The sequence below is a fragment of the Mus musculus genome, chromosome 12 (assembly GCF_000001635.26).
Source record: "Mus musculus strain C57BL/6J chromosome 12, GRCm38.p6 C57BL/6J".
In the NCBI taxonomy this organism is placed as follows: domain Eukaryota; kingdom Metazoa; phylum Chordata; class Mammalia; order Rodentia; family Muridae; genus Mus; species Mus musculus.
Genome location: NC_000078.6, coordinates 66458863 through 66478198, shown reverse-complemented (window position 1 = coordinate 66478198; position 19336 = coordinate 66458863). Strand labels below are relative to the sequence as shown.

Below are 19336 nucleotides of genomic sequence, written 5' to 3'. Positions count from 1 at the left end.
CGATTCATTAGCTCTACACACAAATCTTCTTTGCTTAGTGAGAGATGACATCTGAACACAATGGTTTAATCTATCTGCCTCTATGGAGTCAGCTGCATATGCTTAAAATAGCTCTGTTTATCAGAAACTGTTAGTCTATTACTTGAAGCAAGTGTGTGTGCTTGATGTAATTTTAAGGCAGAAACCCATATAGTTTGAAAATTCCATCTGAAGTTATCCATCAAGAGTTAATATTACTTTTTAATTAAAAATATTTTATGTAGGGTGTTTTGCCTGCATGTATGTCTGTGCACCATGTACATGCCTTCTGTTAGTAAGGCCAAAAGAAGGCCTCAGATCCCTTGAAACTGAGGAAATGGATAGTTGAGAGCTGCCATCTGGTTGCTGGGAATCGATCCCTGCTCATCTTCAAGAGCAGCAATTGCTCTTAACCTTTAAGTCATCTCTACAGTCCCAACGTTATTTTTTTTTCAATGAAGTGTTTGTTACATCTTTATTTGTTTGCATTCTGTGGAGACTATATGAAAACATTTAAATTTTAAAGTAAGCTTTTTCATTGAAGGGAATATTTTAAATAATGTCAACCTGGTCATGCAGGAAGAATAAGCTTTACATAATTTTATCCCTTAGGAAAACCAAACTCAACACCTTCTCCTTATATCCACATGCTATTAACTCCTTTGAATCCATTAAACCAAACTCACTGCAAAAGTGCATAGTAAGAAACGTTTTTAACACTGTGATGAAATAGTACTTAGAATAATTAAACTTCACAAACATGCGACAGAATTCAGCTTTTGAAACAGAGATTCTTCTCAAAGTGAGTGTAATTTGCAGTTCATTTATATCATCCACCCTGGAAAACATAAAATTCAATGTTCCGTGACATTCTCTTGATTTCATACTTGAAAGTTGCTACCAAAGACATATATTTTTATAAAAGCTTGAAATGCCAAATATGACATATTCTTTGGAGAAAACACCTAAACATTTTTTGTAATCTCTATTTTTCTACAGAATAAATCTATCCCCAAGACCTTGGTCTTAATGCCATCAATAAATCTACTATGACCTATGCATTTTAATTTGCAGTTACAATTTAGTGCATAAACAGTATAGTGTAATAAATGGAGAACCAATCAGTTCAAAAGCACTCTATATATTCTCAATAGCAAACTATCACAAAAACTAAAACCAAGCAACTAGGACAGCACCATTAGACATGCCAAAGTAGACAGGGAAAATCCCATAAAACATCAACCCTACAAAGACCTACAGGTAACTGAGAAAGCTGGAAGCAGGCAGAAGAGGTGGTCTTCTCTATGGAAGATCACACAAGTAGGTTGTCCAAGGCCAAATGTACAGTTCTGAAAAAGAAGCATACAACTAACATGCATAGTGAGCAGTTTATATATAGTAACATATATGTATGTATATGTGTGTATGTGTGTGTGTGTATGTGTGTGTGTGTGTGTGTGTGTGTGTTATGTGTGTATGTATATGAGTAGCTGCCATCTCTAACCTCTTTTTCTACCCATTTTCTTAATTTTCCAAAATAATGATTCTGAGACTTCTTATATATAAAAAATGCCTAGACCAATAACTTGGACCTGTTTCACGACTAGCTCATAGCATAATTATCTGTTTACTTTGTTCGAAGTCATGCCACATGGCTTGTTACCTGGTCCTCAGTTTCATATGACTACCTTCTTCTATCTCTGGGGAGAATCTGCCTTCCTCTATCCCAGAAACTCCCCAGTCCGCCCCGACCCCCTGCCATCTCTCTGCCAGAATTTCTACCTCCCATTTCCTAACTCAGCTCATTGTTCATAGGCTGTTTTATTGACAGGTGAATGCTTTGACACAGTGCACAAGAGATTATCTTTCAACATGAATTCACATATATGCTTGAAAAATAACTATTAATGAAAGAAGAGAATTTGAATTTGAAGAAGAGTGGAGAGGGGAGAGAAATGCTGTAATTGTAGTATAATCTCAAAATTACAAATAGTCAAGCAACTATGCCTCATGGGAGCTTTCTAATACTGTAAGATCTCTGTACCTGATCAGATTGGATTCCCAATAATCACAAAGTTACAAATAAACATTAAAAACACTATACATGTAGTAAGAGTTTTGTCAGAAAGTATTTTTTATTGTACCAATAAAGAAAACTAATTCCCTGTTTAAAACTCATGCTAGGTTCCTATAGAAAGAAATCAGCCTGCTATATTTAGCGGCCAACGATATTATCAATAGTTATAAATGTCAGTGAAATTAATGTGTCTGCAAATCAGCCAACTTTTATTACTACCCACTAATTCAGTATCTTGATGGGATGAAATAGTCCTATAAGGAGTTGTTCTAGAGATAGACAGCCCCCTTGGTCCAGTATAGTTCAGTTTTGTTGATTTGTAAATTAAGAATATAATGCAACACATTGCCAGAAAACAGACAGCACACATGATAAATTATTTTAGACAGTCTCTCTCCCCATCACTCCCTTGCAATCTAACCATAAAAACGGTGTCTTTCTCACCTCTCCTGATTCAATGTTTTAACTTCAGTGTAAAGTTAGATCTGAGCCTGCAACTCTAATCAAGGGAAGTAAGAAGAAGAGGAAAGGGAAATTAACAATTATTGAAATAATTGAATCAGGAGGCATGATCAGTATTATAAGGCAATGACTACAGAATATTTTATAGTGATAGATTGTTAAAATTAAATTATACCTACTCAGGGGAGCAACCCAAAATGCGTGCCGATGGTTTTGAGATTATGTTCACTTTCATTTTTATTTTTATATATAATCCTATTGTCTTATATTGGCCCCTTACTATAGATAATGAGAATTTACTGAGTGAATATAATTGTATACTTCAAGGAAAACTTGAAAATAGTCACTTTTACAGCTAAGGAAATCTGCATACTACTACAGCTGATGCTAGCAAGCCTTGTTAATGAAGAATTTGATTCCAGCTTCCAATGTTTAAATCCCAAGTAGGTGCACATGTAGACCTTCCTACCTAGCCCTGAGTGGATGTTTCCACATCATGTCTTCACATAAGGCATATAGGGATGCAACAGCATTGTCTTCTGCATGGCTGCATTGCAAGCCCTGTGTCTTTCTCCATAAATGCTATCAACTATCCCGATACCTATCATCATCTATTCAAAGTAATTGGGGGGGAACTGCAAGGAAAGTCTAGACAATTGTGGATAGTTAATAATTATACCAACATTCCTCAGCCACAACACTTCTCACTTTTCCTGCTCTCTAAAAATAACATGACTGGCCACAAGAAATCTGTACAATAATATACTCAATTATGTAGAATACGTAAAATAAAAATTTGTTCTTATAACTGTACATAGTAAGGGTTCATATCTAAGGTCACCAAATTATTTACATCCCCGCCACTTGGCAGGCATTTTTCTGATAGCTTCATACTTTGCATCTGGACTACAATAAAATTTCTTATTTCCAAGCATATAAAATTATTCCTTTCTGCCCATTTGATTTGCAGATTCAAAATCCATAAACTAAAACCTTGGTTCTGAGTCTCTGAACTTTACCCTGGCCTTGTGCTTCTCTTCAGTGATGCAGGTTATCGGAGATATTCTCCAGAGATGGCTTTGTACAATCTTAATTATCATGAATAAATAATAAGGAAAAGCAGAAAGAGGTATTAAAATGTTAAATCTGTTAATTAAGACGTCACAAAACACTTCCCTTATTAAGTTGCGGAGAGTGTCTACTAGGCTGCCTGTAAGTGGAGAGCAGGGAATTAAGGAAGAGCTCGAAAATGAATGTTTTTGCCTACTAATTGGAAACTTTTATTGAGAAAATTACCATAGCATACCACACAGTATTGATGAGCATGGCAAAAGAAATCTAAACTCTCTAGGAATAATCCTAAATTTATCTTTGATGAACTATTTTCAAAGATAAACCAAAAGCAAGGGCAAACCTGTTGCACTGCAAAACACATTTTCACTCAAATAGTACTAAATAAGAGTTTTATAAAACACATGCATTAGTGTTATCTTTTTAAAAAGGATTTATTTACTTATTTATTTATTACATGCATATGAGTGGTCCACTTGCATGTGCACCTGCATGCCAGAAGAGGACATCAGGTCCCATGACTGATGGTGATGAGCCACCATGTGGGAATTGAACTCATGATCTCTAGAAGAGCAGCCAGTGCTCATAATTGCTGAACCATCTATCCAGCCTGCATTAGTATTTATTATCTTAAATTAGAGCCTTTTATTAAGTTAATATTTCTTTGGAAAGACCAAATTACTATTTTATTTCAAAATTTATCTGAAAGTATAAACTGCTAAATACATAGGTTACATTTTAACAGCTAAATTATTTTTTTTCTGGAAGAAAGAAAACTTGAGGATTAAAAAATATTTCTAAAGGTCTTGTCTCCTTCAAGAGTAAATAATTAAATTTTTCTAATCATGTTTTTGATATCATAGCCATAATTTATAATGAAGGTTATCTGATATCACTCATTGAGCCTCTGTGCTCAACTATTGTAAATACTGGATATTCAAGGGCTTTTCACTAGATTCTAATTTATTAGTCTATATTCATGAATACAATCAAGTTTTTGATGTACAATTCCAAAGTAAAATCACAGCAAAAAGTCAAGAGGTAAGTATAAAAAGCATGAGGAGCCGATCCTATGTACCTGCAAAATATGAAAGCATTTTAACAGTGTACGCTATTGTTCTGTTCTGGGCTTTAACAGATATGCAAACCATTGATTTGTTCCTTAAGATATTTCTTGAAGAGTCATGCTATATGCTTAGAGAAAACTCAGAAAATACATTTCTGCTCAATAAAACCATTCTAATAAATTTGTCATGTTTGTAGTTAATTTTTGAAGGCATTCGAGGTCCTGGGATAGAGGGTGACATCGCCATTGATGATGTATCAATTGCTGAAGGAGAATGTGCAAAACAAGACCTACCAACTAAGAGTAAGTATTTCTCCTCTTAGTAACACTTGATATATGTGGACATGATACAACGACTATTAGTATAAAATGTTTCCATTTCATAGAAAATGCTTAGTTTTAGTTAAAACTTTATTTCTGACTAAACCATCCAAGGTATGCTTAAGTCAAAAAGCTAGTGCAATGTGGCCATATTTTCAGTAACAAAATGATAGTAATTTCTTCTTAGTTCCATGTAAGATTAATTCACTGTGACTTTAAAAACGGATTTAAAATTTATTAATTGATGCTATTTTGTCAGGGGTTGGAAAACGTTTATTAAAATATTTGGCAAATCTATACACATAATAGTCACTTATGTAACAAAAGTGTTTTTAACTCCAAATAGTTAAAATATGGATTTCCTAGAGCTATTATTGTTCTTTTTACAGACGTAGTTATATGGAAATTTTAGTATGTGTAGTTAATAATGGAGTAGCTCTGTTTATTCTGACATAATCTACTTCATATTTACCCTACAATCTTGTAAAATAATTTTGTTTACATCTAAGAACAGTTTAGATATTATACATTAATGATGTCTTCAAATTTCAACTTTTATTTCAGGCCCATTCTTAAATAAATATAAAATGATATTTAAAAGGTATTCTAGGCCCCTAAATCTTTATCTCACATTATCCATTTAAAACATGTATTCAGAATCATCGTTGGGATGCATTCTGACTTCAATATTTTCTTAGACCTATCTGGAAACATTAATTCTATGGTCACACAATGATGGTGTCACCAAGCTAAATTTCCACAAATAAGTCATCAATAATTTAGTATATTCAAAGTATATTGAAATTCTGTTGCTAAAGGGCTCTATGTACCAGAGCCCTTCAACTGAAGATATTTATGGAAAAATTATTACAGTCTAGATATTGAAAGTTAAGTATGCAGTTACAGCTTAATGGACCTAATTAACTCCATTATTTAGTGTTGTTGAAAAAATTTAAAAACGCAGCAATGGGCTATGGTTGCTCGTTATAATGCTTAGCATTTAAAATACACATTTTGTAAAAAAACAAAAAAACCGAAAAAAAAAAAAACAAAAAAACTTCCTGGATTTTCATTTCAGGAAAGGCTCAGCTGCACGCACATAAACACAGTCCGTCCGCCTAGAAGCCAGAGAACCCTGTGCTCTCTTCAGAGACTGTGGGGTTGATTTGAACCTTGTACTAATTGAAGTTCATGTCCACACTGCATACAAATTTTATGTTTTTATATTTTAATCACAATTAGATAAGTTAAATTTGATAAATTGAGGTAAACTTTCCAAATGGGGGGAACAAAAGAAGAGAAAGTGGGAGTGATATCAGCCATGGGTCATTCACGTGCTCAGGACCTTTAAATTTGTAAGTACACAGTATTATGTGTCTGCCGTATTCATAACTGCACATCCAGGCTGTTTCCGCCTTCTGCTTGCCTGAAAGTTAAAGCTGCTATCTGATGTAAAACGTAGTTTTACAAATTTGCTTTCCATGAATAAAGTTCTTTAGGCACAGAAGCGCCATGAACGCCCACCTGGGATGTTTGTGACCTTAATGTCAGTTTTGGATACTTATCTTCTTTATCTCTAGATTCCGTGGATGGTGCTGTTGGGATCTTAGTTCATATATGGCTTTTTCCAGTTATCATCCTCATCTCTATCTTAAGCCCTCGAAGGTGACCTTATCCTGGCAGAGGCTATAAATGATTCACCAGGCACTGGCATGAAGAAAGAGTCTTTGTAAATGGACACTGAAAAAACAAACTACCAAAGATTCCTCCACTGACTACTGACTCAAAAATTAAATAATAAAAACAACATTTTTTTAAGCACTGGGGATTAAAAAAAAAGACATCATGGAAATATAACTTATTCCAAACTACATATAGAAGATATTCTTGGCCTGGGTACAAAAGAGCCCTTCAGGTGCTTTTGTGGCTAAAATGATTACAGCTTCATCTGGTTGAACTCTGGAAAAAGAAAATAAAAGAAAAAGAAAGAATGAGAGAAAAAGAAGAAGAAAAAGAGCTATAGAAATCCTCGTCAAAGCACAAAGTCATGGCTGGTTTTGTTTCAAATGAATAGTTTGCTTGTTACCATGGAAACCTAATGGCCTGCCAACAAAAACCTCACTGTAAACAGGGTACGTGGAGAGCTGGCATTTATTTTCCTTTCAAGAAGGTTTTATGTAGAGAATTAAATAAATGTAGGCCCTTTTACCTTTGGCTGTTACCCTTCCTTGAAAATACTCCAAACTCGGAATTATTTAAAGGTTTCATATCCCTCCCCGCCTTATCCCACCCCACTTTTACTGTTGTTTGGGTTTTGTTCTTGTTGTTCTTGTTGTTCTTGTTGTTGTTACTGTTTGTTGTAGTTCTTTTCTTTTTCCTTTTTTCTTTCTTTTTTCTCCCTCACATGGCTAAGCTAGATAACTGTATGATGTCTCTTTTTGCATGCACTACTATCCAGGATGGTAAACCTGGGCTTACATATTACACAGGCTTATCGGAGTTTGCTTGCGGCCACTTGACACCCAAACTACGTCATCTGTTCCTATGAAGAAACCAAACCACCATCTTTTATAAATTGCCATGGAAACCAAGTGCCTTCAATGAAACAAGCCTGAATAATTTTCAACTCAGAAGCTTGCACTGCTAACAATGGTTTGTGTAAAACTATTTTGTAAACAGACGACACAGCCTAAATGTGCAAATTACAGGCAAGACACCCTAGCCGCTTCTGAAGAAGAAAGGACCCACGCTGCTGCGTAAACCCATGCAGATTATGTGTTTCACCTCCTAGACAGCCATGGCCTTTTGGCTTAATGTCCATAGAAAGTAACTTCCATTGAGACCAGACATGGGAGCAACACTTTTTTCTTCCAGGTTATTAAATGGGTCAACCAGAGCAAAAGGTTGTTGAGATAATACTTAGCGCAGAAGGTGGTAAAACACAGAAGTGATTTTTTTTTACTCTAACCTCCATTTCAAATGAGATTGGCTTTGCCTTTAGAGGGAACGAGGAAATGTTTGAGATTGCCGTGCATACAAACTCTGCCGCGGAACTGGGCCTGAAAACAATCTGGCTTTATTCTAAACACTGAGGGTAATATGCCTCTGCCCTTTAGTCAGACTCTGTGCAAATTGTGAAATATTATTTTATTATTTTAACAAGATTAAAAAAAACACTTTTACAAAAAAACAAAAACCTGTAAAAATGATTTTGAGCTACCTGAGGACAAACCATAACTTTAACCAGCCAGTTTTCCAATGCATTGTAAATTTCACTTAAACCTGTTGGTTATGACAATTTGAAGATCTTTTTCCTTAAATTATCTCAGCTTTTAACTTCATTTAAAAAGACTTTTGTCTAAAGAAGAATATTATTATTATCTGTTCTTTCAACACCCCAGGATTTAAAAAAAAATTACTGATTATGCAAGTAATTGGGATCTAAGTATTAAATTGCAGCATTTGCAAATATTAATATAAAAAGCACAACAAAAATGTAGTGGAAATGACAAAGCTTGATTTTTTTAAAAACAACTGTAGAAATGTTTGTGCAAATTCAATAATTCAACTTAAAATATAATTTTACAGCTCTGTTCAATAAAGCCTCTTTCCGGGTGAGGAGCGATAAGCGGTATGTGTGTTTGTTGGGCAATATTTACTTATCATTACAATGAGATTAGTTATGCAATTTATTGGTTATATTATCTTGGGATAAATCATCAGTGCTTCATACACACTTGATGTCTGCAGGAACAAATTTTAAAGAACATACAACACATTCTCTTTTATTTGTTAAACACATAAGTAAAAAAATGTTGTACTCTGTAGGTAAAATGCAAACCGACATGCAAGTTAAAATTTATTGTTAAATTTCATAGTCGGGTCAAAAGGGGACATATCAGAATACCAACATAGTGATAGAATCAATATGACCCAAGTCCCTTAACTCACACAAAGGAAGTAAATGATTATCGTCATTTATTTGAATTAATTAGTCATATTGAAATTAAAAATTTTTTTCAAAGTCATCCATCTATTCTATCAAACCAAAGATTTGCAGCAGGTGATAACTGGGCACTTAGCATGGGAAAGATCTGCATTCACCTGCATTTCCAGCATACAGCCACCCACCCCAGTTCTGTGCTCCCCAAGATGAGTAAAACACACGTTTATTTTATTAGGTCTTTTTTCATTCTCTCTGCCAGGACACTGATATGTGTCTCCTGTTTAAAGAGAGCCTCTATTTGTCATCTTCTTTCAATTGCCTTTAAGCTGATTTGCGTGAGGCTTTTGTAAATGAACTTAAAATGGAAAAACCCCTTAAATGTTGAATTTTGGAAGGTACACATGTCATGTCAAGAAAACTCACAGGGTTTTTTTTCCTTCTCAGTTTTTCCAAGCAAAGAAGCTGTTGTGAGTGAAAGTTTCAATTGTATCATTAAGCATTTATCAAACGTTAAAGTAGTTCCTAAATTTCCACATAGTAAGAGAACACACTCCAGAAGTTAAAGAGAACTGGCTGGTACTCCAAAATTAATTTTTATTAAACATCTAAGAAGTTGCAGATGGTTGTGAAGAACAAGGGGCAATCAGAGGGGAAAGCAGACAGACTAGCGAGGTGGTGAGAAACTGAATTTCTCGCATGAGATTTACAATGATTTACATCAGTTAGTCAAACCAACAGAATCACGGTTTTTACATCAGATCAAATGCTCAGTTGCTTTAATGAAAGTAAACATCTAAAAATGTGGAAAATTTTTAAATGATTAGGATAAATGAACTGGAAACTTTGTGAAATCATCTTGTCTTTAATCGAAGTAATGATTGTGGAACCCTTAAAACACTTTCCCATTCCTAACATTGTTATATTTATCAAAACTGGACCCAATGACACGTTCCCCTTACCATTTTGCTAATGTGTCAGCTATAATTTGAGAAGCCTCGTGGGTTCCTGATTTTTTTTTTTAAACTGGGGAAGCATTTAGCAATCAGGGTTTTATTTTCTGGGAGAAATGATATGCTGTGTCATCTCCAGTTATTGACAGTAACTGATCTGCATTAGTTAGGAGTGGTACCGCTTTCATCAGTTCAATGATGCTACTTTACAGGTTAACATTTCTAGAGTTGGGCCTGTTTTCATTGCAATTAGCAGCACTGTCATGTAGTGATATGGAGCATGCACACAGAGCTGAGAGGACTTGAGTACTGTCAGATGTGACAAACAAGACTAAATATGATCTTTCCTTGAAAGTTAAAAGTGAGAAAAAAATATTGCCCAATCACACTTATCAGGTGTATGAATAATCATGGACTATGCAGTTTTGAAAAAAATAACCTACTTACTTTTCCTTTCTTTTAAAATACGTCTTTTTTTTAGGATGATTTACATACATACCTACCCATGATTTTCCATTTTCTACCTTTTTTCCTGTTATGTGTATTTAGAGTTCCAGCATGGACTATATGTATCACTGGTCTGCTGTGGTCCCTGGTGCCATGGGGCTTATGGTATTCAACAGATTATGAGTTTGGCCCATGATTTATATTCCTGTAAGAGAACTGATGGATGCTTGGTTACAAAGTCAGACAGCGGACCTTGACACTAATGGCACTTCACATTTCCCACAGAATTGGCTCAGCATAGCAATGAATTATATCTGAATTAGAATCTAACTAGTCTGTTTTACCATGTAATATACAATGGAAACAATTCCATTCTTTACTTGGACATATGATAAAATATAAATTACAGCTGTACTAACTTTTCACCAGACATGCAATTTTATTCTAAATACTTTATAATAATAAACTTATCTGCAAACAAAATGTGTAATTTGAATAATAATTAATTCATTTATTTCTATACTATAAACATGACTGTGGTATTACTCAGAATCATTTTAATTTTGTGTTTCTCTTGGTGATTTTAAAGTTGGTGACAGACTGGTCTGATTTTGGATAAAACAAAACTTTTCAAATGATCCTCCTAAATTTGTGTTCCTTATTACAAAACCTATTTTGTTTACTGTGCCTTTCAAATATCAGGGCCACTGAATAGACATTTAAACTGGAAAAAAAAATTAACCTTCCCCAAATATATTCTAGTTGCTGACTACTTCCACGGTTTCAGCTGTGTCTCAACAAAGCAGAAGGTACACTCTTCTTGCAACTGGGCAGTTGATTTCAATGAGGAGTTATTGCATTTTCTGTGAAAACAATAAGATCATAGGGTTCAATCCCAAACTATTTCTTTTCCTACAACATTCCCTTTGTGACTAGCCCATTTAATTCATTTTCTTAGCGTTACTTTTAGAAAGGAATGTCTGTCCTTTTCTACTGTCTTAGAAGAAAAACTACTACAAAATAAATTTGATTTTTTTCAAATCTCATAGGAAAAGTTTGTTGTATATTCATAGTATATCTACATATAATTGTATGTGTTATTACATGAGTAAAGAAAAATTAAATCTTGACACTATAATGTGAAGTATGTCAGCCAGGGAAGTCCCTAGTGGGTTAATGTCTGCTTAGAAATAGAAGTGAGAGATTGAGATAAAGCTTCCACATATTTCTATATGAATTACTTCATGAGCATATGGTCATTTGAAAATTAATACGTCTATGAGTAGTGATTTCACTACTCTGAACCCATATTGAGAATCTCAAACTGGAATCCAAAATTTGGAATAGGGCTGAGGTTAAACTCTGGGTAGAAACTGCAATAGTTTTCTCAAGGATATATTTGCAACTGATTGAATTTAATTTCAATTGTACTAATTTTCCATGAGTTGATTTGCAATGTATTCTTATTTTTCAATAAAACGTTGGGAAATTCCATGAGTAGGGAGAAGCTTGGTAGTTTTGCTTGTCTTCGTATGGCTCTTCATTGTTGCCCTGGGATTCCGGGCTTTCCTTTTTATTTCCTGAGTCTCAACAGTATATTTAAATGTATAAGTTTAATCAAATATGCATTGTGTTAAATTTATATGAAACATTGGAGACCATAAAATTTAGATTTATCTTAATTTACATTTTGATATTTTCCTTCTTCCAAATAGTTTCAGATAGTTGTATGTTATTTTCCTTGGAATTTTTTTCAATAAATGAAATTATGTTAAATACTCTATTAGTGTTTGGGGAAATTTTCTGCTGTCAATAAGCAATTAACTTAAAAAACAACAACAAAAATGATATTTAGAATGGCAATTAAAGTGAAAGTGCCATGATTTCTTTCACAATTAAGAAGCCTTTGTAGACTCAATTCTACAGTGAACACAATTAGACTATCAAGATCTGTGTTTATTTTTACATCCTTTGAGATAGATCATTTTATATGATTGTATTAAAGTAGCAGACACTAAAATCTTCCTGAATGAACATGATTTAAGAATTATGGTACTATGATGTGGTACTGAAGCTAGGCTTCTCTGTGAGACATAAAATGATCGCAACTGGGTGATGCAATGATTGCAGCTGGATGATGTAATGATCGCAGCTGGATGATGCGAACCTGATTCAGAGACATTGCTCTGATCACTTATTCACAAGGACACTGTCATCTAAATACACTGATCCACAATGATGAGTAAGAATCCAAGTGTCAATGGAATTCTGAAATCTACCACAAGTTGTTGTAACTTTACTGCCTAATCAGCTTAATTGTTCATCACCATTGCTATTATTCCCTTAAGTAAACCCTTGAGCATTTGGAAATAGAGTTATAATTAATATTTAAACTCATTAATTGTTTTTGAAAATCAGTTCTCTCCAAATGTTTTACGCTGTGTTGAATTACGGTGTTTTAAGTTAATAGTCATTTTGTAGAGCTTTATCATTTTTCTCTAAGAAACTAGGAATTATTCCTTAGTTTTATGCATTTTTATTTCTCTGAAGAAACTATAACCTCATCTATGGCAATGCTATCCAACCATGTCTTTATATCTACAGTAGAAAGGAGGTAAGGTGGAAGTGTGGGCTCTATGAAGAATGTAGCATGATTTATTACTAATTAACTTATATTTGAACTGAATTCAAAAGATTAAGAAACTCTGAGAACTTTTACCTTTCAATGATAAAATCATTGAAATTTTATGAACAGAATGCATGTCATGTGTACTAGGAAAAAAAGAAAATCAAATTGCTGCAAAACTTTTATTTTCAATACAAATATCTGGCATTTTAAATTTAACAGGCAATATTATTGTTTCCTTATTGTTTTCTTTTTTGATACATACTCTCATGTAGCCTAGGCTGGACTCAACCTCACTTTATGGTGGAGGCATACTTTCAACTCTGGATCTTCCAGGATCTAACCACCCAAAATGGGGTATTTTATGTGTTAAAATGTGCTAATGAAGAAAAATTAAAATAAGATAAGATAAAATTAAAATCAGAGTCATGCACCATAAGGCCAGCTCAGTTGTTCACAGTCAAAACACAAATGTTAATATCGTCTTGTAAAGAAAGCTCATGTTAATCTAGAACAAATTAGATTAATTTCATGTTTATGGTAGAAGCCCAGAATAAACATGGGAACAATGCTTTCTGAAGTCTTTCCTTTCAACTATAATTTATTAATTATAGGTTAAATGATTTTGTTTGTTTGTTTAATCTTCTTAGGACATATGAGTTCCATCTTAATTCAGTTTTTGCACATCTGTTGCAGTATAAATGACCTGGGCTCCAATCACCTTAATAAATATAAATATAGTAAGCAACAAACACTTTCAGACACGATTGATAATTTAAATTACAAAACAAAATTATAAAAAAATAATAGGATAGAACCCAGGCAAGGTGGCTAAAACATGGAATCTCAGTTCTCAGGAGACTGAGCACAGAATGATCCTCATGATTTCAGGTCACAATGAGATACATAGTAAGTTCTAAGCCACCCTGCATTGCAGAGTGAGACCTCATGTCAAATGTAAACCAAGCCAAAACCAAAACAAAACAACAACAACAACAAAAATCCTATTTCTGAAAACATACGGCAAAGAATAAATGGTAAAAAATTGAGAAACAAATAGTCAAAATCAAAATAGTACGGAGAAGAGGTAGCTCATCTTTTAATTTTGTCTCTGTTATATAGCTAAGTTCACTGGACAGCACAATTTAGCAAGTCAGTGGACTACAAATGAACTAAAAATGAAAGAATGGTATAACTGCTATTGTACAGCAGCAATATGGCACTTAAGTAAAGGTGGGGGTATATTGCATGTTAAAATTTGCTAATGAAATGAACATACATCTTTTTTGTTGTTGTTGAATAGGCTTCATGAAATGAATTTGATGAAGTGAAATCATTTAAATTAAATGATTTCAATAGAATTTTGCAAGTATCCCAAAGGCCTTTACAATGTTGAGGTACTGAGGATACTGAATGGGCACTGGTTCCAGATCAGTAAACTCCATGAAGCTTGTAATTTCTTAATCACCAGTTTATTCCTGTGTCCTTAGCAGTGATTTCTCTATTTTGTCTTCTTTCAAGTTATAAACACTCTCGCGGAGTCAGTTCCTACTATTTGAGTATAGCAGTTGTCCATCCACACAGCCTTTCAAGTAAAAAACTAGAGAGAGAAAATGGTGTACTTTCTGGCAAGATCTAAGGAACAAAAAAGTAGAAGCATAAAATGAAAAAAGACATGCAGTGTCCAAGTCATTATTTCCATAGTTGTCCCAAGGACAAGTAAGACTGCATTCCCAGGACAGACAGGGTAAATGAAGTTAGAAGCAAGGAAAGCTGACAAGTGTCTGAGATAGCTCAAGCAATAGAGTGGTGAGAATTGTCGCTTGAAACTTAAAGTGGTTCCCAGAGAGATGAGTACCAAAAAAAAAAAAAAAAAAAAAAAATCTATGGATAATGTATCTTACCATGTACTAAAATACACCATCCACATCAGTAGGAGTGAGAAAATTTCCCAACTAAATGATTTTGGTTAGGTACACATTTACTACAAAATAAAAATAAAGTTTTAATGAATTAAATAAGCTTTAAAAAGACTTGTAATAACTTTTTGTGACTATTTGACTATATGCACAGCGTTCTCATTTCTGCCCACTCTAAGATCAGCTTACCTGATATGTGGACCTTCTCCTCTCAGTGTAGATTCATAGCAAGCTGTAGACTAATCTATAGCACATTTCACTTGAATCAAGAAAGTTCTCCTCACAGACTTCTTCTGTTCAAACTCCTCATCTATTTCTCATATGACTCCCCTACAACCCTGCCTCTCTCCTGCAAAATAAAGACCTGGCAATACTGTAATATGGTATTTTGAAAGATTGATGGGAGGTAGAGTCTTTGGCAAGCACTTAAGCAGCTTTGAACTATGGATGCCAGAGTATCATTGAGCCATTTACTACCTCTTAATGTGTTAATGGTTTTTAAAGAAAATGTTTCTTACTGAAAATCACCCTATCTGTCAGCTTGCACATTTGTCATGTTTCAGAATGAACCTTTTGAATTATTTCCAATTTTTTCCAATAACATTACTTACTCAGACACACATGCTATTTACATGATTTGACATTTTCAAAGTGATGTTAGATATGTCATTTCATATACCATAACCCCTAAAGGCTAATTACTCACACACTCATTAGCTGTGTGAAAATACATGCAATGGAATGAACTGTCCCCTCTCCATAATTATGCCTCTCATAATACACATAAACACAATTTTATAACAGTATGTAATAAACATGGTTCTGTATGTTATTATCCAGTCTATCTCTATGCACTAGCATATCTAAGACAGTTACTCTTTGTACTACAAAAAAAGTATTTGTTCTTATTTGGCAATAGCAAAATACTCCCAGTTATGATACTCCTATTTCAATGATGGCAAATTATAAACAAAACCTGAATTCTATAATTAATAAAGTAATGGGGTAGGAGAGATATCTGAGAAATTAAGAGTGCTTACTGCTATACCATAGCACCTGAGTTCAGTTACCATCATCCATGTTGGACGGTTAACAACTGCCTATAACTCTAGCTCCAAGAGATCCAGTTTCCTCTTTCTAGCCTCTGCAGGCATTTGTACGCATAAACCATTCACACATCCACAAATAATAAATAATTGGATGGATAGATGAATGAATGAATGAATGAATGAATGAATGAATAAGTTTAAGAAAATAGTTTTTCTTTCCTTTCTGAAACATAGGATTATGAATAAATTGACCAGTCATTTTATTTGAGCCTGACAGTAAAATCCCTAGGACTTAGAAAACAGTTGGTCTCACATTTTAATGTTAATTATAATCTCTGGAAACAATCCTTGAAAATTAAGATCCCATGGTGTTAGCAGGAGGGAGATTTTAGTTCCACGGACTTAGAAAAAGGGGAGGAGCAGTACTTAAATCATGTAGCTTAAGTGCTTCTGATACTTTTGTCATATTGGGCTATTGAAGACAGGCAGATCCTTGAAATTTATTGACTTGTCAGTCTAGCCAAATCTATGTGCTTTGAGTTCAGTGAGAGACCCTGCCTCAAAATATAATGGTGAAGAGTGACTGAGGAAAGACAATATCCATCTTTGGCTCCACATTCATAGGCACACATACAAGCATTAACCCTTGCATATTCATGTATACACACACTAACACCTACATACATCACATACATAAACACAACACTCACTCAAATTTAAAAAAAAATATTTCTAATCTATGTAATGTACAGTTTGAGAAGCATCAATGTTATGGGCAGAACATAAAGTCATATTCTACTACTTGAAAGTCCAGGACAGGAGGATTGTAAGGACAATATTTACTTTCTCTCTCTCTCAATATACATATATATGTAAGAGTAGCCTAGTGTCCACTGCATAAATTCCCACATTTCCCTTATTTATAAATGGGAGAAGATGCTCTAAGAAATTCACGTATGTAAAAACCGTGACTTACACCATTGACATGTAGCAAGTATTCACACAAATGTCTGCTCATATATGGCAATGTTTCAATAGTTTTTTTCTCACTCAGTGACACTCTGATTAAATAAATTGAGCAATTTTCACCAAGTATTTACACTGATCTTTGACTTTTAGACATTGATGTAATAAAGTGATATATATTTTTTAAATAATTTCTCGGAAAATTATTTTCACAAATGATTTTTCCTGCTATTCCTTATTTTTTAATTGAATATAGGCAATGAATAATTTTCCATGATATTTTATTGATTTAAATATCTTAATATATTTTCTTAACCTTACATGAATTCTATTAGCCCCAAAATTAAGTAAATTCTCTTATAGGTAATATTTGAATAGTCATGTTATTTTAAGAGAATTTTAAAATAAAAAATTTCAAATCTAAACTATTTTTAGTAAATAAAGAGAAGCTGAAATTAATATTTATATGTGCTTATTTTCTGCACATAGAGATAAGCTCTTTTAAACTAACTCTTTAGGATCATATTTAGTTTCCCACGAACTTAGTAGCAAGTAATACAAGATGCCATACGTGTTTTATCTACTTTTCCAAAGAATGTTCATGCAAAACTGCAGTAAAGTGTTCCAACTGCACCCCTGACATTAGCCAGAGCCATTGGTCATGTTCTCAAGTATTGATTATGCTTGTGTGTGTGTGTTGCTATGTTATCACTTCTGTAGATCCAGGTGTTCATTGCCATATTTAAACAAAATATTTCACTCAGGAGTTTCTTTAGTACTTCTTTTCTGGAAACCCCTGTTCTCTCATTTTGTCATTGCAAGAATATATAGAAATGACATTGCATCTTTACACTTAGGGTGTTTCTTCCCTCATCACATTTCTATGGCTATTGATCAGGAGGTTTACATTTCATTACTGAATATTTCATAGTTTAGCTATAGGACACTTTGTGTAAGCATTCACCCAAAGAAAGGACTGTGTTGTTTCCATTATGGGACTATTTAAAAACAGACAAAAACAAAAACAAAAACAAAAACAAAACATTCTTGTCCAAAATATCTTTGTAAATGTTATTATTTTTTTTTCTTTTTCTTCTTCACAATAAATTTCTAAAGTCATCTAGGTTGTATGGTAATTGTATATTTGGCTTTAAAAACACCTACAAAATTTTTCCAGGGTTGCCTACCATTTTATATTCCCACCAGCAATGAACTAATGCTTTATTTCAGTATATTCTTGGAAGCCTTTATGGTCATTGTTCTTTTATTTCAATGAACCTGATTTTAATTTTCAGTTTTCTAAAGGCAAATGAGAATGTTTTCTAGTCTGAGGACTGACAATGGAGAGGTTTCTTCAGAGCCAGGCCCTGTACTAGTGACTGTAGTTTAAAATGTTTTACAAATCAAACAACTAGATGCCCCACCCACTTTACCCCATGCTTGCTACATGCCACTCTTAACCACTTTCCCACAACCAGGTCACTCCTCACCCAACCCTATACCTGTTATCAGCTTCCTTTCAACCTGACAATGCCCCAGCCTCTACCCTGGACCAGCTATCCTCGGCCACTCTGTCACAACCAAATGATGTCATGCTCCACCTAACAACCTGCCCTACACAAGCTACCCTCAAACACAGCTGGAAGCTGCCAGCCTTGGGGGAAACTCCTCTGTCCTGTTTGAAAACTTCCAGAGTTCCCCAGTGGAGTCAAGGTCTTCGTCTACACTGCCCTGGGATTAAGAGCAGTTTTTCATCAGTCACCTTAATTTCCTTCCCTCACGTCCTCAGATCTCTACTAGAACCTTCTGGAATCACCATCGTGATAAAATTTTCCTTTTGATTGAAAGACAAGCTTTAGAAATTTCAAACTGAAATGAAGAAATTTATGTGTATATTAGGGGAGTCTTAGCTAAAGGAGGTTCTGTACTAGATCCATGTACATGGAAAATATAGCATTTAATATTCTATACAGAAGCTTAATGCAGGAAAGAACATCACACCTTCCTGTCCATGTCTTAGGGACTAGTTAGAGTAATGGAAGCAGAAACATAATGGTCCATTATTATACACATTGACAGAGGAAAGCAAATAAGTTAAACTGTCAAACTATTCTGTATTGAAACACAAAATACAGAGAGAGTTTGAGTAGAAAAAATAATTGTTTGGAAAAAAACAAAATCACATTTAAAAGTTACTGAAAATGACAATGTATACATAAACAGTGGCAATAATGAACACTGTGGATGCTAGGAAAGATATCAATTACTGAGAGAGAATATAACAGACATAGTGTTTAAGACTGTTTTTTACATGTTTATCTATTCCCACCTGTACACTAATCATTTACTGGTCTCAATTATAGGCTTTCCGTTGTATTTATTCATTCTGGGAAATAGTGCATTGAACATAAAAGCAAT

The 19336-nt window shown here is 34.0% G+C and overlaps 1 protein-coding gene across 4 annotated transcripts in view; it reads left to right on the top strand.

Moving 5' to 3' along the window:
- Mdga2 (MAM domain containing glycosylphosphatidylinositol anchor 2) overlaps positions 1-18780 on the top strand; it is a 763131-nt gene extending 744351 nt beyond the window's left edge. For 2 of the 4 annotated variants that reach the window (NM_207010.2, NM_001193266.1), the window contains 2 exons: positions 4892-4997; positions 6596-12140. In NM_207010.2, coding sequence (NP_996893.3) covers positions 4892-4997; positions 6596-6684 — 195 coding nt within the window. In that variant the 3' untranslated portion in view covers positions 6685-12140. Of the gene's footprint in view, positions 1-4891; positions 4998-6595 lie in introns of all 4 variants that reach the window. The other 2 variants (XR_872713.2, XM_006516013.3) reach the window with 2 other exon arrangements.
- Positions 18781-19336: the final 556 nt, after the last annotated feature.